At 40.1% G+C, this 25,399-nt stretch overlaps 1 protein-coding gene across 2 annotated transcripts in view; it reads left to right on the top strand.

The window, feature by feature from the left end:
* Window positions 1–588: 588 nt before the first annotated feature.
* ints2 (integrator complex subunit 2) overlaps window positions 589–25,399 on the top strand; it is a 73,273-nt gene continuing 48,462 nt past the window's right edge. Inside the window, exons 1-7 of one of the 2 annotated variants that reach the window (XM_063014239.1) lie at window positions 589–924; window positions 7,413–7,706; window positions 9,583–9,721; window positions 9,814–9,916; window positions 11,481–11,594; window positions 22,974–23,104; window positions 23,200–23,370. In XM_063014239.1, the coding sequence (XP_062870309.1) occupies window positions 7,414–7,706; window positions 9,583–9,721; window positions 9,814–9,916; window positions 11,481–11,594; window positions 22,974–23,104; window positions 23,200–23,370 (951 nt within the window). In that variant the 5' untranslated portion in view covers window positions 589–924; window position 7,413. The remainder of the gene's footprint in view (window positions 925–7,412; window positions 7,707–9,582; window positions 9,722–9,813; window positions 9,917–11,480; window positions 11,595–22,973; window positions 23,105–23,199; window positions 23,371–25,399) is intronic. The other variant, XM_063014240.1, reaches the window with a different exon arrangement.

The raw sequence follows: 25,399 nt of genomic DNA, 5'->3' as shown, positions 1-25,399 counted from the left end.
AGACTAATGTTTAAAAATAAAAATCTAACTACTGCTTAAATCCGATCATTCTAAATATCATGATACATTAAAAAAAAAAATGTAGTAGACTTTAAATGTGGTAAGTAGAACATTAATTAATGTCTTTTAGGGGTATGTCCTATCTTTTGCCTGGTGAATTGTACCCACTATGACCCTAAATAGAATAAGGTGGTGGTAAAACAGACAAAACAAACGTCTTCCTTTGGGTTTATGCAAGTGGCCACCCTAGTTCATACTGTCTGCAATGCATTAGAAATCAAAGTAAATGTAGGGCACACTGCATTTATATTTGCATTTTCCATTCTGTCCCAACTTTGCCAATTTGTAATTTGGGGTTGTACACATATGTGGGTTGCACCTGACCAACCGCGATCGTTAACAAAATGAAGTGTCAAATTACAAGACGCTCCAATGCAGAACGCTAAGGAAGGCCAATCAAATTGCAGAACACACACACCACCACCACACACAACAAACTTGAAAAAGAAAATGAGGAAGAATGAAAACACACGAAGAAGAATATTTGCGCATGCGCATTGGCCAATAGACTTGCGCGGGGGTCGGAAGTGGCATTTCCAGTATTGTAAGCCTTGTTGCGTGTGCTATTAGGGGAATTTGTCTAATATGTTTGACAATTTGTCTCTACAAGTAGTTTTTTAGGTTAATTGCCTAAACTGTTGTGGTTTAACAGCTGTGATGTTTTAGAATCACTCGGGTGAAATGCCAACGGTTATTTTTCAAAACCACAGAATTTTACTGATAGCTAACATGCTAGCTGGCTTCATAGTGTATTAAGCGTTTGAAGCTTTTGGCTTTGTTTGGGCTAAAGCAAACCACCGGGCATCGAGGGCTTTTGGGGCAACACGGGAATCCCTTTGGATTTTTGTTATTGTTTAACGACAGGTAAGGTTTATTGTTTTAAAGCAAATACAAAATGTGCTATTTAAACAACCAAAATATTTTTTGTGTTCTACAACAACGATATTTGAAATATGTATTCTGCAAACATACCCTATTTTCTGTAAAAATAGAATCACAGTGTTCTGTACATTAGATTGTGGTTATTTTACAACCCTAAATCAGAAAAAAGTCTGGACAGTATGTAAAATGCAAAAAACCCCGCATGTTTTCTACATTGACATATTTGATTACAGATAGTATGAACCCCAAAAAAGTTTAAGTAATAATAAATAATAATCAATTTTATTTATGTCGCCCTACAAAACACTCAAGGACACCTTAGAAAAGCAAGACAGTAACAGACATCAATAAAGTATTAAAATCTAATAGAAAAATCAATAAAGATCAATACAATAAAATCCATACAATCTCTAAACAGTCAAATGTAATCACTGTTAAACAAATATTGGGGTAGTAGTACCAATCAAGTTCGAAAGATTAGTAGTAGGCTAGCTTGAAGAGGTGAGTAAAGTTGGGATTTAAAAGTAGAGAAACAATCGATAGTATGGATATGGATTGAGAGGGTGTTTCAGAGAGAAGGGGCAGACTGGCTAAAAGCCCTCGCACCCATGGTCGACAGGTGGACAGAAGGAATAGAAAGCTGAAAGGCTGAGAAAGACCTTTTTTAAACATTTCGATTTTCTTATGCATTTGTTTACAAACTGGAGATGGTCTGTCCATCTTTGCTTCTCAGTAACCCAGTCTTTTGTTGCTACTGCTTTGGTACCATATATTGACATTGCCTGTTTAAAATCACATCACTGTTTACTTTTTTAACCTATTACTAGCACTAAATTGCCCATGTCCCAACTTTTTCGGAATGTGTTGCAGGCCTGCAATGTAGGAATGGATGAACAGAAAAGTTGAACAGACAAAATATGAAATATCTTGGCTTCATACTGTCTGCTGTGAAAATAGAATTACAAAGTAAATGTAACAAACACTGCTTATTATTTACACAATTTAATAATGTTAAACAGTTAAAAAAATTTAAGCTTCAAAAGAAATCAGTGTTTAGAAGTTATATTTCTAGATTTGCTTGTGTGCGTAGTAAAGTCCATCCCTCCCCACAGAAATTTCAACAAAATGCACTACACAAAATGGGTAATATGTAGCATCATATAACATGTTTAGTCTGCAGGGTTTTAAAATGAGAGCTTTACTGAAAGTTTCTGTAAACATAACCTGTTGTTTACATTTCTCTCTCGTGTAAGTGGATTTTTAATGTTTTTTTTTTTTTACAACGCAACTTGATATAAGGCAAAGACAACCCTAGTAAACACAAGTACAGTTTTAAGTGATAATTTAATTAAATGATGAAAAAGGTTATCAACAACTTGTGAAAGTTTTGTCCTAAATTTCTTAATTGCTAAAATTAATTGTGCTTAATTAAAATAGATACACCAGATACTGCCAGCCTAGTCGAATCTAAACATAAAATGATTTAAATATATTAGTCTAGTATGATGATGAAGCCATGTCAAAAACATTGGGTCTCCAAAGCATTTATCTCCAAATAGAAAGAATTCAGACCATCATCCAAGGTAAAGCTGGCCTTGATTGCATGGGATAAGGTTAGCATTGATTATTCCACCCTTATTATTAGATAAAGTGGGCAAAGATGAAATACATTGGATAGTTGTGTGATGGAATTTACTAATAAAAATATCTGGAAACTTAATTGACCTCTAGTCTTTTGGAATAATCTGTTGACTGATGAGTCAAAAGTTATATTTTTTAGAAGCCATGGTTCTTGTGATATCTGACCTAAAGAGAACACTACCGTCCACAAAAAGAAAATAATACCAACAGTAGAACATGTTTGTAAAAGGGTTATGTAAAATGATTTGCTGCTTTAGAACCTGGGTGACATTCCCCTGATTTTCTAATAATGTGTCAGTGATCTGAAGCCTAGGTATGATTTGCTTTTGCAGCAAGACAGTTTTGTTTCAATTGCTTCTAAGAAACACAACCAATGTTTGACTTAGCCCTACAATTGGACACGCTAAAAGGGAGAAAAAGAGGAGAAAATGCATAAACAAAAATATAAAAAAAAAAAAGCAAAAAGGTATTTTGTGCAAGAATGTAGACAAATCAAAACAACGTTTAAAATATGCTAAAAGAAATGGAACTCATGGCAGAAATTCATTTCACCATGTTTAAAGATGTTTTGGGTCATTCCAGCTGCACTCAATGAAAGGTGTCCACCTGACCATCTTAAAAAGTCTTGAAATTTTGTCCATATGTAGAGGAGACTCGTTTATGAAAAAACAGCATATATACAAATCTGTAAAACTAGTTCCAGATTTGCAGCTCTTGCTGTAAACCAATCCTAAAACGTGACCCTGGAAAGAGAAGAGCTACAGGGCTGATTTTTTTTTTGTGTGTTTAGAAAGTTTAGAATATTTTGAAAGTTGCAAGCAATAAATCTGAAGTTTGTATCAGGTTGGATATCCTCAGGTAGGGTTAACTTGGGAAAAACATCACCTTCAACTCTTGTATAGTTTAGGCACAATGTTGATTTTTTAATTTGATTTTTGACCAGTCAGTACCCAAGTTACAATTCTGTTTCCCAAAGAAGGTGTAAATATTTTGGTTTTTTTTTGTGTGATAGCTTGATGTCAGGTTATGTGGTTAAAGAATGGAAGTGCCTTTTATGATTTAAGAACTTTATGAGCTGATCACCAAAACCTGGAAAGTTATAGACCAATAGCCCTGAAAGCTGCATTAGTAAAACATTGGGGAGAATGGTCAACAATCTTTTGTTTTGATATATGGAGAAAAACAATGTCCTAAATTGAATCACGACATACAGGGGTTGGACAATGAAACTAAAACACCTGTCATTTTAGTGCGGGACGTTTCATGGCTAAATTGGACCAGTCTGGTGGCCAATCTTCATTAATTGCACATTGCACCAGTAAGAGCAGAGTGTGAAGGTTCAATTAGCAGGGTAAGAGCACAGTTTTGCTCAAAATATTGCAATGCACACAACATTATGGGTGACATACCAGAGTTCAAAAGAGGACAAATTGTTGGTGCACGTCTTGCTGGCGCATCTGTGACCAAGACAGCAAGTCTTTGTGATGTATCAAGAGCCACGGTATCCAGGGTAATGTCAGCATACCACCAAGAAGGACAAACCACATCCAACAGGATTAACTGTGGACGCAAGAGGAAGCTGTCTGAAAGGGATGTTCGGGTGCTAACCCGGATTGTATCCAAAAAACATAAAACCACGGCTGCCCAAATCACGGCAGAATTAAATGTGCACCTCAACTCTCCTGTTTCCACCAGAACTGTCCATCGGGAGCTCCACAGGGTCAATATACACGGCCGGGCTGCTATAGCCAAACCTTTGGTCACTCGTGCCAATGCCAAACGTCGGTTTCAATGGTGCAAGGAGCGCAAATCTTGGGCTGTGGACAATGTGAAACATGTATTGTTCTCTGATGAGTCCACCTTTACTGTTTTCCCCACATCCGGGAGAGTTACGGTGTGGAGAAGCCCCAAAGAAGTGTACCACCCAGACTGTTGCATGCCCAGAGTGAAGCATGGGGGTGGATCAGTGATGGTTTGGGCTGCCATATCATGGCATTCCCTTGGCCCAATACTTGTGCTAGATGGGCGCGTCACTGCCAAGGACTACCGAACCATTCTGGAGGACCATGTGCATCCAATGGTTCAAACATTGTATCCTGAAGGCGGTGCCATGTATCAGGATGACAATGCACCAGTACACACAGCAAGACTGGTGAAAGATTGGTTTGATGAACATGAAAGTGAAGTTGAACATCTCCCATGGCCTGCACAGTCACCAGATCTAAATATTATTGAGCCACTTTGGGGTGTTTTGGAGAAGCGAGTCAGGAAACGTTTTCCTCCACCAGCATCACGTAGTGACCTGGCCACTATCCTGCAAGAAGAATGGCTTAAAATCCCTCTGACCACTGTGCAGGACTTGTATATGTCATTTCCAAGACGAATTGACGCTGTATTGGCCGCAAAAGGAGGCCCTACACCATACTAATAAATTATTGTGGTCTAAAACCAGGTGTTTCAGTTTCATTGTCCAACCCCTGTACATCCAAACACTGAGAGAAAAGCACTTCGAAACATTCTGAAAGTCTTAGCCAGGATCAAATGTATGAATACAAATACAAATACATACAGAGCACTGATAAGTGCAAAATTGGACTATGACTGTTTCTTATATGAATCAGCCTAAAAATCATATCTCAAAAATACCACACACAAATGTAAACATCAATATATTCCTTATATACTCACACCATCTACTCATGCATACTGATGGATTCAAGATTACAGACCAAGTAGCAGTGACAACAATTACAAACGAATACTCAAGAAAAGACAGACTACCCAAACTAAGTTCCTTTTACACTGCGGAAGCCCATGCCTTATGGCATTAATATATGCAGAAGACACCCAAAAAAGCTAAGTTCATAATATAAGCACCAAGGCCATACACACTAGACCAGGGGTTTTCAACTTGTCTGGGGGGGGGGGGGGGGGGTGACAAAAGCAATGACCGCTGTTATAGGACGTGTTTGTGTCTTTAAGAGAGACGCTCTTCACAGTATCGATATAAGTGACTCATGAGTCGATTCATTTTAAGCGCAGCGTAAGTTTCTTTTCTCAGTCATCTCTCCGTGTTTACTGTTATAATGAATGTTGCGGTTGTAAATAAACTCCAACTACTACAGAACATTTTGTGTGACTCGCTTACCTTAAAAAGCTCAGGCTTAATTATACTGAGTATTACCACAGAGTCAGAGTCATTCTGCCTGTGGAGCTAAACGTTTTCTGTCAGTCAGAGCAGATGATCCCGAACTAACCAACTTAGTAATTGATGAACTTTTGTCTATGCTTGACTCTGTGAAGTAACGTTTTCTGCTCTCATCTACATCAAAAAGCAAGAACCGCTTATGATTTACCAAAGTGAACCACGAATTTATATAATGTGCTGATAGAATCGGCTCAGATGGGGTTGGACTGTTATTTTCTTAAAGTAATATTTTCAATCAGCAAAATTGCATCATATGTATGATGTGCACAACATTAATTATGTTATTTTAGCTTGTCAGAAGCTTTCTCAATGATTTCTGTGCGGTGGTTGACGAAGAGGAGGGGGCGTGGCGCAAGTTGTGGTTGTGGTGGTGGTGGGGGGGGGGGGGGGGGGGTGCAAGTTCGCGGTTGGCACACGAAGAGGGGTGCATGTCCAAAAAGGTTGAAAACCCCTGCACTAGACCACCCCATCATCAGTAGTACGCAAAAAGACTATTAACAAACTAACAGACTTAAAATATAATATAAGGCTATACTGGACTTCAGGAAACTGGAATAGTAGGAAATGAAAAAGCGGATCAACTAGCCAGAAAAAGAACCAGACAAAATATAACATTAATATTCCTTATGCAGATATAAAACGTCTTATAAATACATCAAAGGTAAATGGCAAACCAAATGGAACACATTAACAACAAACAAACTGTGGACAACAACAAGCTGTGGACACACCAAGTAAGGCTTATTGACCAAGTCTTACACACAAAAATGTAGAATTTCACACACAAGAATAATTTACTAACACCAATCATGGCCTTATAAAAAAATTTTTTTTAAAACCACATCACCTCGAAACACTGAGCTATTACACAGTAAAACATTTCTTTAAGATATGTATACCTTTTTTTGGTACTCAGCATGGCAGCCTTCTTGATCAACATTGTGCCTAAACTATACCAGAGCTGGAGGTAACCTTTCTTTCTGGACATCTCCCTACCTGGTACAAACTGTGGACTTATTGCTTGCAGCTTAGGAGTTATTGCACCTAGAATATAACACTGAAATGCATTAATGCAGAAGTTAGTATTTTTTTTTGACTCAAGAGCAGATGACCTACAAGTGAATTATACAGCCACATCTACACGTGGGGCTTAATACACAGAAAGAATTTCAGCACGATAGCTCCTTTTTTAAGAGACATTAACCTGAAAGTATCATGCATTTTTGCAAAGTCACATTTTGGGGTAGGGTTATGGCAAGAACTGCAAATCTGGAACTAGTTGACAGATTTGCAAAATATATTTGAGGTTGCCAGGTGGGGACTTTTCAGAATATTTCTTGAGTTGAGCTGGAATGACACAGCTAGCTTAAAGATTAGTATCTTACTTTTATGTTGTTAGTTAGCTTGACCATTGCAAGGCTCCAAGTTATGTTGGTGTCCTTGCTTAATCATAATTACTTCGTTTTCTTGAACTTTGCATAACATGGTGGTAGGTGGATTCTTTAAATTCTCCCTAAATTTGTATTTGTGTTATTTGAGCATGTGATCCATTGCAATGGATTTGTGTGTATGGAGTGGTGTGTAGCAGTAATGGTTTACTTTTTTTCTTTACACACTACAGAATGATGGAAAGTTCAAGTCTACAGTTTGTGAGTCCTTATGCTTTTGAGGCGATGCAGAAGGTGGATGTGGTGCGTCTGTCATCCTTAAGTGATCCTGAGCTAAGACAGTTGCTGCCTTGCCTGGTGAGAATGGCGCTGTGTGCTCCTGCTGATCAAAGTCATGCCTGGGCCCAAGACAAAAAACTGATTTTGCGTCTGCTCTCTGGAGTAGAGGCAGTAAATTCCATAGTAGCACTGCTTTCTGTGGACTTCCATGCTCTAGAGCAAGATGCCAAGAAAGAGCAGCAGCTCAGGTATAAATGACTAGCTTGTATTTGCTGACTTATTGTGTTAAAAGCACATAGTTGATGTTTTGCCCATACATTTAGACTTAATCACTCATTATGACAAAATGAAAACATGTTTTTATATTTTATATTACATTTGTTGTGTTTAGCAGACACTTTATCTGAAGCAAGCCCCAACCTGCCCTTCAAAGCAGATCACTTTCAGTCTAGCATGACAAAGAGTGCCTACACAGCTGCTGTGCTGCTTGTGAGGGCTCTGTATACATCTATATTTAACAGCAAGAAGTTCTTAAAAATAGTGACTGCTTTTGCCATAGAATTCATCACACAGGGAAGATGTTGAGTGTCCTTAGGACCACATTGGTCTTACTGATTTTAAAATGCAAGAAGCTTGGCACAATCTTAGACGTTCCTAGAGTTGGCTGTCTGGCCAAATTAGGCAAAAAGGGCCTTTTTCAGAGAGGTAAGGAAAAAAATACATCTAAATGTCCTGTGCAGAGGTGGGAGAACCTGTTGTACCAACAACTTTTGCATATAAATCAGGCCTTCATGGCAGATTGGCAGATGTAAGCCAGTGTTGATTACAAGGCATGGGAAGTTTGTTAAATTGCATATAAAGAACTCGATGTATGTTGAGACAAACATCTAACTTTTTGGGCAGAAAATCAAGCACTACATCTGGAGAAAAACAGGCACTGCTCATCACCTGGCTAAAACCGTCCCTATAGTGGCAAAATCATGCAATGAGGTTGCATGCTAGTGGCTGGGACAAGGGATTAATAATAAATGAGAACAGCCAAATACAGGTGCATGTTTAGAAGAAATCTCCATATCGCAAGCAAACTCTATCTGAGGGGCCAGTTTGCCTTACAATATACCGATGACTAGAAGCATATAGCTAAAAGAACAGGCTTTGGGGCAAGTTTTTAAATGGCATTCAGTAGCCCACCCAAAGTTCAGATGTAAACCCTCTTAAACATCTGTGTAAAGACCTAAAGAATGCAGTTTGCAAATGCTTGCCATTTACTCTGACTGAGAATGAGAGGATCTGCCATGAAGATTCAAATAAACTGCCCAAATTTTTTATGCTTTAATTGCTGCCAATGGTGCTTCTACAAAGTATTTCATACTTCTAAGAATAAGACTTTTCAGTCTGTGGTTTAATTAATTTTTGAAAAAAAAAAAAAACTTAAGACATTTTACCTGATCAGAATTAAATTAAATTAAATCTTGGTGATAATAGGACTTTCTAGCAATGCTGTGCAAGTCAATCAAAGCTTGTTTCAGGAATCAGTTCTGAAAAGTGGCCTTCTTAGTCTCCAAATTTAAAATCAAAACATTTTTGTTAGAATTTTAAAAAGGGCTGCAGTTTCAGCATGGGTGCCATTTAACATCTTTCAGCTGTAAGCTTTTGCATGAGAAGAATGTTCAAAGATTTCACGTAAAAGTCATCAAAAGTTTGATAACACTTACCAAAATAGCTTATTATGACAATCAAGGCGAATGGATGTCACTCTGTGGCTTTTGCTTACTGAGGCTGGGGTTTAATAATAGTGGACAGTCTTCATAAATTCAAACACAACACACAATCATAATGCCTTTTATGGTAAGTGGGTTTGAATATTTTTTCTGTATTTATTTACAGAGGATTCAGAAAGTATTTACACTATTTTGCACCTCTATTTGCACTTATTTTGCACTTTTTACGGTTTTTAGCAAATTTGAGTTTCTGTTAAAATAATTAACTTTGCATTCTTGTTATAGCTTTGAATCATGTTTGAAGCAATTGATTTGGCAGATTTGTCATATGACAATATTTGGTGTGACATGGACTAACTAAACTCTGTTATAGATTAATTAATGTTGTCTTGTCTTAATACAGGCTTAAGGCAGGTGCATCTAATGCCGAAAGTGTCCTTGTCTCTCAGCTACAGCATGGGCTAGCCCTAGAGTTTGAACACAGTGACCCACTAAGGAGACTCAGATTGGTGCTCAGTGAACTTTTGGCAATTGTGAACAAGGTGCATATATGTGTAGTCCCATCATAAATAATTACTTATGTAAAAACTTCTGTAAAAAAATTAAATGCAGGTGTATTCCATCTCTTGTACAGGTAGCTGATTCCAATGAGGATTTTTTTTTCAAGTCTTCTGAGCTTTTTGAGAGTCATGTGTACCTGGAGGAGGTAGCTGATGTACTCTGTATTCTTCAAGCAGGTGATAACCGCCACAAAGTTGCAAAAAACATGACGAGTGAAAACCCATAAATTATAAAAAAAGAAAAGAGTTGTGCTTTAACACAGGTTATACTAATTATAACAGCAATTTAAACCATACAAGTATTTAAAGACAATACTTTGGCTCCCGCTTGCCATGAGACATACAGTTGGATTGGCAGGTCAAGACATGTAGGGTGAGATAAGTCTCCTCTATATATGAAGTCACTAATGATAGCACACCTGGTCTCCAACAGTTCTACAGCTGCAAGAAAGCAGATCACCAGTCTAGCACGACAGAGAAGGCCTTAAATTCCATATTTAGTCTTATAGCATATAAAGTGGTGCTGCAAGTCAAAAAGGCAAGCCAATGTAAAAATGCTGGTGGTGATTAGTCTGGGCCAAAGACTTTATCTCAGTATGAAGACTTTATGAGGGTGGGTGGCTTCACTTAAATTGAATTTGCTGTGTCTCTTTGAATGACATGGTCCAAAGCCATTAATGCCATTCTGAGTGACACATATGATCAGATTTAAGTACGGTAAAATTATATGAAATGGAGTGTAATTATACACTGATCAGCCATAACATTAAAACCACTTCCTTGTTTCTACACTCACTGTTTATTTTATCAGCTCCACTTATCATATAGAAGCACTTTGAAGTTCTACAATTACTGACTGTAGTCCATTTGTTTCTCTACATACCTTTTAAAGCTTGCTTTTACCCTGTTCTTCAATGGTCAGGACCACCACAGGGCCACCACAGAGCAGGTATTATTTAGGTGGTGGATGATTCTCAGCACTGCAGTGACACTGACATGATGATGGTGGTGGTGTGTTAGTGTATGTTGTGCTGGTATGAGTAGATCAGACGCAGCAGCGCTGCTGGAGTTTTTAAATACTGTGTCCACTCACTGTCCACTCTATTAGACACTCCTACTTAGTTGGTCCACCTTGTAGATGTTAAATCAGAGATGATCGCTCATCTATTGCTGCTGGTTGAGTTGGTCATCTTCATCAGTGGTCACAGGACGCTGGATATTTTTGGTTGGTGGACTGTTCTCAGTCCAGCAGTAACAGTGAGGTTTTTAAAAACTCCATCAGCATTGCTGTGTCTTATCCACTTAAACCAGCACAACACACACACCACCACTACCATGTCAGTGTCACTGCAGTGCTGAGAATGACCCACCACCCAAATATTACTTACTCTAATACCTACTCTGTAGTGGTCCTGGGAGAGTCCTGACCATTGAGGGGGCTAACAAAGCATGCAGAGAAACAGATGGACTACAGTCAGTAATTGTAGAACTACAAAGAGGTTCTATATGGTAAGTGGAGCTGATAAAATGGACAGTGAGTGTAGAAACAAGAAGGTGGTTTTATTGTTATGGCTGATTGGTGTATGGGGTCACTTTTTGCATCTATTACACAAAAATACTGAGTTAGTATTTTGCTTGGCAGTTAATAATAAAGGCTTTTTCCACCATGTTTTGGGTTTTTTAAGATGTTGCTTTTTTGGGGGGAAAATTACTGTACCATTGTTGGTTTACGTGCTTGCAGAACTACCCTCTTTGCTGCCTGTCGTGGATGTGGCAGAGGCCCTACTTCATGTGCGGAATGGAGTCTGGTTTCTCTGTCTCCTAGTTGCCAATGTCCCTGACAGCTTCACTGAAGGTAATGCAATTAATACGTGATTGAACATACACAAAATATAAAAATCTTTTTCCTCAGGTTTTTACTTTTTTTTTTTTTTTTTAATAGTTCATGGGTAGAGTTTTATATAGAAGCACTTATAACCTAGAAATAGTCTGTGTATTAGTATGTAATAGAAAATGTGTGTACACGGACTAGGCATGACATTATGACCACTGACAGGCGAATTTGACTCTCTTCATCACGGTACCCGTTAGTGGGTGGGATATATTAGGCAGCAAATAAACATTTTATCCTCAATGTTGATGTGTTAGAGGCAGGAAAAATGGGCAAGCGAAAGGATTTAAGCAAGCTTGACTAGGGCCAAATTGTGATGGCTGGAGGACTGGCTCAGAGCATCTCAAAAACTGCAACTCTTGTGGGGTGTTCCTGGTCTGCAGTGGTCAGTATCTATCAAAAGTGGTCCAAGGAAGGAACAGTGGTAAACTGGCGACAGGGTCATGGGCGACCAAGGCTTGTCGATGCATGTGGCGAGCAAAGACTGGCCTGTGTGGTCCGATCCAACAGCCGAGCTACTGTAGCTCAAATTGCTAAAGAAGTTAATGCTGGTTCTGATAGAAAGGTGTCAGAATACACAGTGCATCGCAGTTTGGTGCGTATGGGGCTGCATAGCCGCAGACCAGTCAGGGTGCCCATGCTAACCCCTGTCCACCACTGAAAGCGCCAACATTGGGCACGTGAGCAGGAGGTGGCCTAGTCTGATTAATCATGTTTTGTTTTACATCATGTGGATGGCCGCAACTTACAGGAGTTAAAGTATCTGCTGCTAACATCTTGGTGCCAGATACCACAGCACATCTTCAGAGGTCTGGTGGAGTCCATGCCTCAACAGGTCATGGCTGTTTTGGCAGCAAAAGAGGGACCAACACAATATTAGGAAGGTGGTCATAATGTTATGCCTCATTGGTGTAGTTGTGTGTGTGTGTGTGTGTGTATGTATGTATATGTATGTGTGTATATATACAGTGGGGTCAAAAAGTATTTAGTCAGCCACTGATTGTGCAAGTTCTCCTACTTAGAAAGATGAGAGAGGTCTGTAATTTTTATCATAGGTACACTTCAACTATGAGAGACAAAATGAGAAAAAAAAATCCAGGAAATCACATTGTAGGATTTTTAAAGAATTTATTTGTAAATTATGTGGAAAATAAGTATTTGGTCAATAACAAACAAGCAAGATTTCTGGCTCTCACAGACCTGTAACTTCTTCTTTAAGAAGCTCTTCTGTCCTCCACTCATTACCTGTATTAATGGCACCTGTTTGACCTCGTTATCTGTATAAAAGACACCTGTCCACAGCCTCAAACAGTCAGACTCCAAACTCAACCATGGCCAAGACCAAAGAGCTGTCGAAGGACACCAGGAAGAAAATTGTAGACCTGCACCAGGCTGGGAAGTGTAAATCTACAATAGGCAAGCAGGTTGGTGGGAATAAATCAACTGTGGGAGCAATTGTAAGAAAATGGAAGACATACAAGACCATTGATAATCTCCCTTGGGGTCAAGATCTCATCCCGTGGGGTCAAAATGATCATGACAACGGTGAGCAAAAATCCCAGAACTACACAGAGGGACCTGATGAATGACCTGCAGAGAGCTGGGACCAAAGTAACAAAGGCTACCATCAGTAACACACTACGCAGAGAGGAACTCAAATCCTGCAGTGCCAGGCGTGTCCCCCTGCTTAAGCCAGTACATGTCCAGGCCCGTCTGAAGTTTGCCAGAGAGCATATGGATGATCCAGAAGAGGATTGGGAGAATATCATGTGGTCAGATGAAACCAAAATGAAAATTTTTGGTAAAAACTCAACTCGTCGTGTTTGGTGGAAGAAGAACATCCCAAGAACACCATACCTACTGTGAAGCATGGGGGTGGAAACATCATGTTTTGGGGCTGTTTTTCTGCAAAGGGGACAGGACGACTGATCCGTGTTAAGGGAAGAATGAACTGGGCCATGTATCGTGAGATTTTAAGCCAAAACCTCCTTCCATCAGTGAGAGCATTGAAGATGGAACGTGGCTGGGTCTTCCAGCATGACAATGAACCCAAACACACCGCTCGGGCAACAAAGGAGTGGCTCCGTAAAAAGCATTTCAAGGTCCTGGAGTGGCCTAGCCAGTCTCCAGACCTCAACCCCATAGAACATTTGTGGAGTCCGTGTTGCCCAGCGACAGCCCCAAAACATCACTGCTCTAGAGGAGATCTGCATGGAGGAATGGGCCAAAATACCAGCCACAGTGTGTGCAAACCTGGTGAAGACTTACAGGAAATGTTTGACCTCTGTCATTGCCAACAAAGGTTATGTTACAAAGTATTGAGTTGAACTTTTGTTATTGACCAAATACTTATTTTCCACCAAAATTTACAAATAAATTCTTTAAAAATCCTACAATGTGATTTCCTGGATTTTTTTTTTCTCATTTTGTCTCTCATAGTTGAAGTGTACCGATGATGAAAATTACAGACCTCTCTCATCTTTCCAAGTAGGAGAACCTGCACAATCAGTGGCTGACTAAATACTTTTTGACCCCACTGTATATGTATATACAGTGTATCACAAAAGTGAGTACACCCCTCACATTTCTGCAGATATTTAAGTATATCTTTTCATGGGACAACACTGACAAAATGACACTTTGACACAATGAAAAGTAGTCTGTGTGCAGCTTATATAACAGTGTAAATTTATTCTTCCCTCAAAATAACTCAATATACAGCCATTAATGTCTAAACCACCGGCAACAAAAGTGAGTACACCCCTTAGTGAAAGTTCCTGAAGTGTCAATATTTTGTGTGGCCACCATTATTTCCCAGAACTGCCTTAACTCTCCTGGGCATGGAGTTTACCAGAGCTTCACAGGTTGCCACTGGAATGCTTTTCCACTCCTCCATGACGACATCAGGGAGCTGGCGGATATTCGAGACTTTGCGCTCCTCCACCTTCCGCTTGAGGATGCCCTAAAGATGTTCTATTGGGTTTAGGTCTGGAGACATGCTTGGCCAGTCCATCACCTTTACCCTCAGCCTCTTCAATAAAGCAGTGGTCATCTTAGAGGTGTGTTTGCGGTCATTATCATGCTGGAACACTGCCCTGCGACCCAGTTTCCGGAGGGAGGGGATCATGCTCTGCTTCAGTATTTCACAGTACATATTGGAGCTCGTGTCCCTCAATGAAATGTAACTCCCCAACACCTGCTGCACCCATGCAGCCCCAGACCATGGCATTCCCACCACCATGCTTGACTGTAGGCATGACACACTTATCTTTGTACTCCTCACCTGATTGCCGCCACACATGCTTGAGACCATCTGAACCAAACAAATTAATCTTGGTCTCATCAGACCATAGGACATGGTTCCAGTAATCCATGTCCTTTGTTGACATGTCTTCAGCAAACTGTTTGCGGGCTTTCTTGTGTAGAGACTTCAGAAGAGGCTTCCTTCTGGGGTGACAGCCATGCAGACCAATTTGATGTAGTGTGCGGCGTATGGTCTGAGCACTGACAGGCTGACCCCCCACCTTTTCAATCTCTGCAGCAATGCTGACAGCACTCCTGCGCCTATCTTTCAAAGACAGCAGTTGGATGTGACGCTGAGCACGTGCACTCAGCTCCTTTGGACGACCAACGCGAGGTCTGTTCTGAGTGGACCCTGCTCTTTTAAAACGCTGGATGATCTTGGCCACTGTGCTGCAGCTCAGTTTCAGGGTGTTGGCAATCTTCTTGTAGCCTTGGCCATCTTCATGTAGCGCAACAATTCGTCTTTTAAGATCCTCAGAGAGTTCTTTGCCATGAGGTGCCATGTTGGAACTTTCAGTGACCAGTATGAGAGAGTGAGAGCTGTACTACTAAATTGAACACACCTGCTCCCTATGCACACCTGAGACCTAGTAACACTAACAAATCACATGACATTTTGGAGGGAAAATGACAAGCAGTGCTCAATTTGGACAGTTAGGGGTGTAGTCTCTTAGGGGTGTACTCACTTTTGTTGCCGGTAGTTTAGACATTAATGGCTGTATATTGAGTTATTTTGAGAGAAGAATAAATTTACACTGTTATATAAGCTGCACACAGACTACTTTTCATTGTGTCAAAGTGTCATTTTGTCAGTGTTGTCCCATGAAAAGATATACTTAAATATCTGCAGAAATGTGAGGGGTGTACTCACTGATACACTGTATATATGTTTATATATATCTGTTTATATTTAAGTTTATATACAGTGTATCACAAAAGTGAGTACACCCCTCACATTTCTGCAAATATTTTATTATATCTTTTCATGGGACAACACTATAGACATGAAACTTGGATATAACTTAGAGTAGTCAGTGTACAGCTTGTATAGCAGTGTAGATTTACTGTCTTCTGAAAATAACTCAACACACAGCCATTAATGTCTAAATGGCTGGCAACCCCACAGTGAACATGTCCAAATTGTGCCCAAAGTGTCAATATTTTGTGTGACCACCATTATTATCCAGCACTGCCTGAACCCTCCTGGGCATGGAATTCACCAGAGCTGCACAGGTTGCTACTGGAATCCTCTTCCACTCCTCCATGATGACATCACAGAGCTGGTGAATGTTAGACACCTTGAACTCCTCCACCTTCCACTTGAGGATGCGCCACAGGTGCTCAATTGGGTTTAGTCCATCACCTTTACCTTCAGCTTCCTCAGCAAGGCAGTTGTCATCTTGGAGGTTGTGTTTGGGGTCGTTATCCTGTTGGAAAACTGCCATGAGGCCCAGTTTTCAAAGGGAGGGGATCATGCTCTGCTTCAGGATGTCACAGTACATGTTGGAATTCATGTTTCCCTCAATGAACTGCAGCTCCCCAGTGCCAGCAACACTCATGCAGCCCAAGACCATGATGCTACCACCACCATGCTTGACTGTAGGCAAGATACAGTTGTCTTGGTACTTCTCACCAGGGCGCCGCCACACATGCTGGACACCATCTGAGCCAAACAAGTTTATCTTGGTCTCGTCAGACCACAGGGCATTCCAGTAATCCATGTTCTTGGACTGCTTGTCTTCAGCAAACTGTTTGCGGGCTTTCTTGTGCGTCAGCTTCCTTCTGGGATGACGACCATGCAGACCGAGTTGATGCAGTGTGCGGCGTATGGTCTGAGCACTGACGGGCTGACCTCCCACGTCTTCAACCTCTGCAGCAATGCTGGCAGCACTCGTGTCTATTTTTTAAAGCCAACCTCTGGATATGACGCCGAACACGTGGACTCAACTTCTTTGGTCGACCCTGGCGAAGCCTGTTCCGAGTGGAACCTGTCCTGGAAAGCCGCTGTATGACCTTGGCCACCATGCTGTAGCTCAGTTTCAGGGTGTTAGCAATTTTCTTATAGCCCAGGCCATCTTTGTGGAGAGCAACAATTCTATTTCTCACATCCTCAGAGAGTTCTTTGCCATGAGGTGCCATGTTGAATATCCAGTGGCCAGTATGAGAGAATTGTACCCAAAACACCAAATTTAACAGCCCTGCTCCCCATTTACACCTGGGACCTTGACACATGACACCAGGGAGGGACAACGACACATTTGGGCACAATTTGGACATGTTCACTGTGGGGTGTACTCACTTATGTTGCCAGCTATTTAGACATTAATGGCTGTGTGTTGAGTTATTTTCAGAAGACAGTAAATCTACACTGCTATACAAGCTGTACACTGACTACTCCAAGTTATATCCAAGTTTCATGTCTATAGTGTTGTCCCATGAAAAGATATATTGAAATATTTGCAGAAATGTGAGGGGTGTACTCACTTTTGTGATACACTGTATATATACAGGGGTTGGACAATGAAACTGAAACACCTGTCATTTTAGTGTGGGAGGTTTCATGGCTAAATTGGACCAGTCTGGTGGCCAATCTTCATTAATTGCACATTGCACCAGTAAGAGCAGAGTGTGAAGGTTCAATTAGCAGGGTAAGAGCACAGTTTTGCTCAAAATATTGCAATGCACACAACATTATGGGTGACATACCAGAGTTCAAAAGAGGACAAATTGTTGGTGCACGTCTTGCTGGCGCATCTGTGACCAAGACAGCAAGTCTTTGTGATGTATCAAGAGCCACGGTATCCAGGGTAATGTCAGCATACCACCAAGAAGGACAAACCACATCCAACAGGATTAACTGTGGAAGCAAGAGGAAGCTGTCTGAAAGGGATGTTCGGGTGCTAACCCGTATTGTATCCAACAAACATAAAACCATGGCTGCCCAAATCACGGCAGAATTAAATGTGCACCTCAACTCTCCTGTTTCCACCAGAACTGTCCGTCGGGAGCTCCACAGGGTCAATATACACGGCCGGGCTGCTATAGCCAAACCTTTGGTCACTCGTGCCAATGCCAAACGTCGGTTTCAATGGTGCAAGGAGCGCAAATCTTGGGCTGTGGACAATGTGAAACATGTATTGTTCTCTGATGAGTCCACCTTTACTGTTTTCCCCACATCCGGGAGAGTTACGGTGTGGAGAAGCCCCAAAGAAGCGTACCACCCAGACTGTTGCATGCCCAGAGTGAAGCATGGGGGTGGATCAGTGATGGTTTGGGCTGCCATATAATGGCATTCCCTTGGCCCAATACTTGTGCTAGATGGGCGCGTCACTGCCAAGGACTACCGAACCATTCTGGAGGACCATGTGCATCCAATGGTTCAAACATTGTATCCTGAAGGCGGTGCCGTGTATCAGGATGACAATGCACCAATACACACAGCAAGACTGGTGAAAGATTGGTTTGATGAACATGAAAGTGAAGTTGAACATCTCCCATGGCCTGCACAGTCACCAGATCTAAATATTATTGAGCCACTTTGGGGTGTTTTGGAGAAGCGAGTCAGGAAACGTTTTCCTCCACCAGCATCACGTAGTGACCTGGCCACTATCCTGCAAGAAGAATGGCTTAAAATCCCTCTGACCACTGTGCAGGACTTGTATATGTCATTTCCAAGACGAATTGACGCTGTATTGGCTGCAAAAGGAGGCCCTACACCATACTAATAAATTATTGTGGTCTAAAACCAGGTGTTTCAGTTTAATTGTCCAACCCCTGTATATAATGTGTGTGTGTTTATATACACCGATCAGCCATAACATTAAAACCACCTCCTTGTTTCTACACTCACTGTCCATTTTATCAGCTTCACTTTCCATATAGGAGCGCTTTGTAGTTCTACAATTACTGACTGTAGTCCATCTGTTTCTCCACATACTGTTTAAGCCTGCTTTCACCCAGTTCTTCAATGGTCAGGAACCCCACAGGACCACCACAGAGCAGGTATTATTTGGGTGGTGGGTCATTCTCAGCACTGCAGTGACCCTAACATGGTGGTGGTCTGTTTGTGTGTGTTGTGCTTGTATCAGTGGCTCAGTTTTTAAATACCGTGTCCACTTACTGTCCACTCTATTAGACACTTCTACTTAGTTGGTCCACCTTGTAGATGTAAAGTCAGAGACGATCGCGTATCTATTGCTGCTGTTTGAGTTGGTCTTCTTCGAGACCTTCATCAGTGGTCACTGGACGCTGTCTACACTGTTGGCTGGATATTTTTGGTTTGTGGACTATTCTCAGTCCAGCAGTGACAGTGAGGTGTTTAAAAACTCCATCAGCACTGCTGTGTCTGATCCACTCATACCAGCACAACACACACTAACACACCACCACCATGTCAGTGTCACTGCAGTGCTGAGAATGACCCACCACCCAAATAATACCTACTCTGTGGTGGTCCTGTGGGGATCCTGACCATTTGAAGAACAGCATGACAGGGGGCTAACAAAGCATGTAGAGAAACAGATGACTACAATCAGTAATTGTAGAACTCCAAAGTGGAGCTGATAAAATGGACAGTGAGTGTAGACACAAGGAGGTGGGTTTTAATGTTATGGTTAAAATTAGAATCCGGTGCACCACATCAGCTGCAATGATTAGACCATCGTTAGAGGTCATTGGAGTTTTATTTAAAATTCAGACATTAGTTTGGTTTGCTCTTGATTGTTGAAGTGTGTTATCACCATGGTGAGATCTAAAGAGCTCTCTGAGGCCTTCAGAAAGGAGGTTGTAGATGCATACGAGTCTGGGAAGTGATTTAAAAAGATCTCAAAACAATTAGAAATCAGCCATTCCACTGTCCGGAAAATAATTTAAAGTGGAGTACATGTAAAACAACTGCCAACAGGGCCAGGTCAGGTCGTCCTAGCAAGCTCAGCCCAAAAGCAAATCGCAAGATGTGTAAAGAAGTCTCCAATAATCCTACAATGTCATCACGGGACCTACCGGTAGCTCCTGCCACAGTTGATGTCCAGGTACATGCATCTACCATCAGAAAGAGACTGCACAAGTTTGATTTTCATGGGAGGTGTGCAAGGAGGAAACCCTTGCTGTAAAAAAAAAAAACATCAGGGCAAGGCTAAAGTTTACCAGAGAACACCTAGACAAGGACCAGGACTTTTGGAACAATGTGCTTTGGACAGATGAATCCAAAGTTGATTTATTTGGGCACAGTAACAGAAGACATGTTTGGTGCAAACTAAACACAACATTTGAGCACAAGAACCTCATACCAACTGTGAAGCATGGAGGTGGAAATGTCATGGTTTGGGGCTGCTTTGCTGCAGCTGGGCCTGGCAAAAACCAACTTTTTGTTCATTACATTTTACAAATTGAGTTGAAAAAGTAATTTTTAACATTTATTTGTTCAGTTATATAAGCTCAATCTCTCAATACTGTTCAAATGAAGCTCAAATGTCCATATGTTTAAATATGTTCAAATATGTTCAAAAACACAAAGTTTCTTATGGGATGTCCTAACTTTTTCACATGACTGTATATATTTATGTGTATACATACATACATACATACATACATACATACATACATATACACACGCATACAGAGTGAGATAGCTATAGATGTATGTCTGTCTGTCTACAAACCAAATTTCAATTTTGTTTTATAATTTGTACTTAATTGGGTGTATTTAAAAGTTACAATATTTAATGTCTCCTACTGTTTTCCTTTTTTGCATATTTGTTTATTTATTTATAGCTTAAGTTATATTGTTATAATGTTTCAGAGAAGGCAAAACATTTTTTCTCAGTGTGAGATCAGCTGTGAATTTTGGAGGTGGAAGTGTGATGGTCTGGCACTCCTTTGCTGGATCCAATGTCTGCCACTTGCGTAGATTGAAATATGGACCACACAGATGACCATAGTATTTTGCAGCACCATGCAAAACTCTCTCATCTATTTTTAGTTGGTCTGGGGTTCATCTTTTAACTTGACAAATTGGCAGAAGGGAGAAAGCAAAGAACACTTTAAAAGTATCAGAATTATCAAAAGTAACAGTTCAAAAATTATTCCAAAAATAATATTGCCATGTAAATCTGTGAAGTTAAACTTATTTACTACAACCCCAAATCAGAAAAGCTGGGACAGCATGGAAAATGCGAATAATAAAAAAAAACAGAGTTTTTTACATTTACTTTGACTTATTTTATTGCAGTCAGTATGAACCTGAGATATTTCATATTTTGTCTGCTCAGCTTCATTTCATTTATTAATAAACATCCATTCCTGCATTTCAGGCCTGCAACACATTCCAAAAAAGTAAAGCATTTACCACTTTGTAATGTTGCCATTCCTTTTCACCACACTTAAAAGATGTTTTGGCACCGAGAATACCAAGCGATTTAGTGTTTCAGGTTTTATTTTGTCCCATTCTTCCTGCAAACACGTCTTAAGATGTGCAACAGTACGGAGTCATCGTTGTCGTATTTTTCGTTTCATTATTCTCCACACATTCTCTATTGGGGACAGGTCAAGACGTCAGGCCAGTCCAGTACCCGTACAATCTTCTTCCACAGCCATGCCTTTGTAATGTGTGCAGCATGTGGTTTTGCATTGTCTGCAAAAAAATGCATGGACGTCCCTGGAGATGATGTCTTGAAGGCAGCATATGTTGCTCTAAGATCTCAATGTATTTTTCTGCATTAGTGCTTCCATCACAGAAGTGTAAATTAACTTTGCCAAGGGCACTGATGCAGCCCCATACCATGATAGACCCTGGCTTTTGGACTTTTTGCTAATAACAGTCTGTATGGTCCTTTTCGTCTTTGGTCTGAAGCACACAGCGTCCATTTGTTTAAAAAAAAAAAAAAAAAAAAAAAAAAGACCTAAAATGCTGATTCATCTGACCACAATACACGTTTCCACTGTGTAATGGTCCATTCTAGATGCCTCAGAGCAAAGAGAAGTTTGGACTTCTGGACATGGTTAACATAAAACTTTACTATGCAAAAAAGAAGCTGTAAGTGGCATTTGTGCTTGTAACTCTATTGTAGTGCTTGACAAAGGTTTGCCAAAGTAATCTCTTGCCCATGTGGTTATATCAGCTATTGTGGAGTGGCTGTTCTTGATGCAGTGCCGTCTGAGGGATCGAAGATCATGAGCGTTCAGCTTAAGCTTGCGCCCTTGGTCTTTACGCACTAAAATTAATGATATTATGCACTGTAGAGAAAGAAATATGCAAATCCCTTCCAATCTTTCTTTCAGGTACATTGTTCTCAAACATTTCAATAATTTTCTCATGCATTTGACAAACAGGAGTTCCTTTGGCCATCTTTGCTTATCAAAGACTTATCAGAGCTTTTCCTGGATGTTGCTTTTGTACCAAACCATGATTACAATCACCTGTTAACATCGTCTGTTTGGAATCACATCATTAGTTAGTTTCTTTTTTACCTCATTACTAGCTCTAAATTAACCCCTGTCCAAATTTGTTTTGGAATGTGTTGCAGGCCTGAAATGCAGGAATGGATGTTTATTAATAAATGAAATGTAGTAAAGCAGACAAAACATGAAATATCTTGGGTTCAAATTGTCTGCAATTAAATTAAAGTAAATGTAAGGAACACTGTATTTTTATTTTATTTTTATTTTCCGTACTGTCCCAACTTCTTTCTGATTTGGAGTTTTCTGCAACAGTGCAAAGATACTGCTTTGACTTGTTTCAGTATGCATGCATACTGCTAAAAATGCAAATTGTAAACATGAGACACTAGCTCTGTTTGTTGTTTACCTGTTTGTTTACATACTTATTTAGTATCTTGTTACTAATTTTGAATAGAGTCTGCTGAAAATAAAGTTCAGTGTTCCAGTGCTAGGACCAAGACATTTTACTAATTCTAAATGATGATAAGGCAAAAAGATTCACCTGTTTTTATAGAAGTAAAAAGTTAAGAATATATTGTTTTTCAATTATTGTATGATGCAAAAAAGCCATCTGACCAAACAAGTAGTTGCTCATTTTCTCAGTGTGTCACGGTCTTATAAAGAATGGTGAAAGACAAGATGAGGAAAGTGTTAGTGGGAGACGTAGGACTGTGGCTCTCAGACAGCTCTGTCAGATGAACCCATCTCAAGCCCTTAACATCAGAGCTATGGTGGTGAGCTAATACATTTATCAGTCAACAGCCTGCAATTCTTTAGTCTCTAGTCTCACTTAACCAGACTTAATCATGATTTGTTTTTTTTCATCCAGGTTGAAGAGTGTCATTTGCCAGGTTTAGGAGTGGCTCTTACCTTAGACTATAAACCAGGCAGTGCAGATGAAGCTGTTAGTCCTTTGGTTTCGTATGTCAGCGGTCTTCTTCTGGGTACAAACAGCAAAGTGCGCAACTGGTTTGGTATGTTCATCCGAAATGGGCAACAGGTGAGAGATGTCTGCATGCATAGCATATTGTTAGCAATAACTGCTTTCTCGTCTTACGTCTTACATGATTGATCGTAACTTCCCAAGAAACTTGGGTTTCTTTGAGTGTACCCATTTAAAAAGTACATGGAACATTTATTCTCTTGCCAATGTAGGAAGGAAATATCAAGTTATCATTTTAGTCCAATGGAAAATGTTCAGGTAGTTAGTTGCAGCTATTGACAGTAGGCCATATATTAGAAGCTGCTAAAACAAAGGTGACAGTGTTTACAGTCAAGTAATCCTGACATTGATCTTCACATTTACCTGGTCTTAAAGGCTGCCTAATAGGGCTGGGCGATATGGATCAAAAATTATATCTCGATATTTTTTTCTGAATGGCGATATACGATATATATCTCGATATTTTTTTATCCCATAAGGTAATAACAAAAAGACACTTCTGAGACAAAGCTACATGTTCCAATTTTTTTACAGGCACTTTTATTAATATTCATGCTGGGGAAGCTTCACACACTAATTATTTTTCCTTAAAAAAGAGCTATTCTAAGAAAAAAAAAAGTTGTTTTCTAAGGCATCTCCTGTTGTGTAATGTGAATTACAAATATATTGTCTGGCCCTTTAAGAATGTTAAGTGTACGATAGGGCGCAGGGAGCGAGTGTGTAGGGAAGATGTCGGAATGACACGGTTTCCGGCTGAGCTTGTGTGACATTAAAAGTAAAACCCCGTTAAAGTAAACCCCTCGTTAACCCCCCACCCCCCCCATGTTTGGACTTTATACATTATTTTATGTATATGTCGCCACAACATAAACATTTACATTAATATTTTATTTTACTGTATAGAACTCAGTTCTGTGATACAGGCAGAACTAATCGTTCATGTTACTGTGTAACTATTACAACATTTAATGCATTTTAATCAGCGTTCTTCTTCATGCACTTTATTATTATTTAACAGCTTTATTTGTTGTTTAATTGCTGTTTGCTCCTTGTTTACTGCAGAGTTAGTTCATGCAATTTAATAATGTTTGGTTGTTTATTGGCCGACAACAAGTAATACTATAATAGAAGATAAATAAATAAATGACATGTCGGACGTCGGGCGATCGTCCAGTATAAACTAACACAACCACGTACAACATCCAGTACAGAAATCACTCCCCATAATGTTTGTATTTACAGATAGAGCAAGTATATGCACATCTCATATACAAACACACGAGTCAGAACAACAGGAGACGCACCGCTACGTTATTATTACTTTCTCAACACTTAATGTGAAGTAAATACATGCATGTCAGCGCGTGCATGCCCTTGTGTTGGTTTTTAAAACAAATAACGACTCGTTTTCTTGTTTTTTAACTTTGGGATTTGAAGTGAAAAACGAATGATCAAAGGTACACGGAGCTGGAACCTTTTGTCTGGACTTGTTTTCGGCGTTCTCTACAGAATACATTATTCTGCTGCTCATCTGACACTTTGAATTCGAACCATCTCCAAATAATTCCAAAATTAGTCATTATTTTTCATTTTAGTAAGCAGCTCCTCTTCGATAGCTTCTGTCATGTCTTTATCCGTCTCCATGCTATCGCTGCCTGCAGGACTTACTGGTGAAGCGGTGGGGGCGGGGCGAGTTGTGTTCAGTGAGGGAGAGGGGCGGGGCAGGTGAACATGTGCAGAGACAAACTGGGAGAAGAGAAAGACGAACTGTCGGATCTAACTGGAACGCAACATCTATATCGATATATGCGATATTGTCTTATATCGCGTATGAAAATATATCGATATTTTATAAAATCTTGATATATCGCCCAGCCCTACTGCCTAACATTAAAAAATCCCTTGCTTCATTGGCACTTTAAAGCCAGGCTGAAGGGTATTACTGATCAAATGACCAGAAAGCAGCACATTTAAAAAGAGCCAAGGACATGACCCTTCCCCTAAAGGATAGTGCATACACCTCACTTGGCGATAGCTGACCCTTGTTATTGTCAGCCAACCCTGATGGTTTTAACGATTGAGTGGG

Source organism: Trichomycterus rosablanca, chromosome 18, assembly GCF_030014385.1.
Source record: "Trichomycterus rosablanca isolate fTriRos1 chromosome 18, fTriRos1.hap1, whole genome shotgun sequence".
NCBI classification, from domain to species: domain Eukaryota; kingdom Metazoa; phylum Chordata; class Actinopteri; order Siluriformes; family Trichomycteridae; genus Trichomycterus; species Trichomycterus rosablanca.
This window is presented reverse-complemented; position numbering and strand designations above follow the sequence as displayed.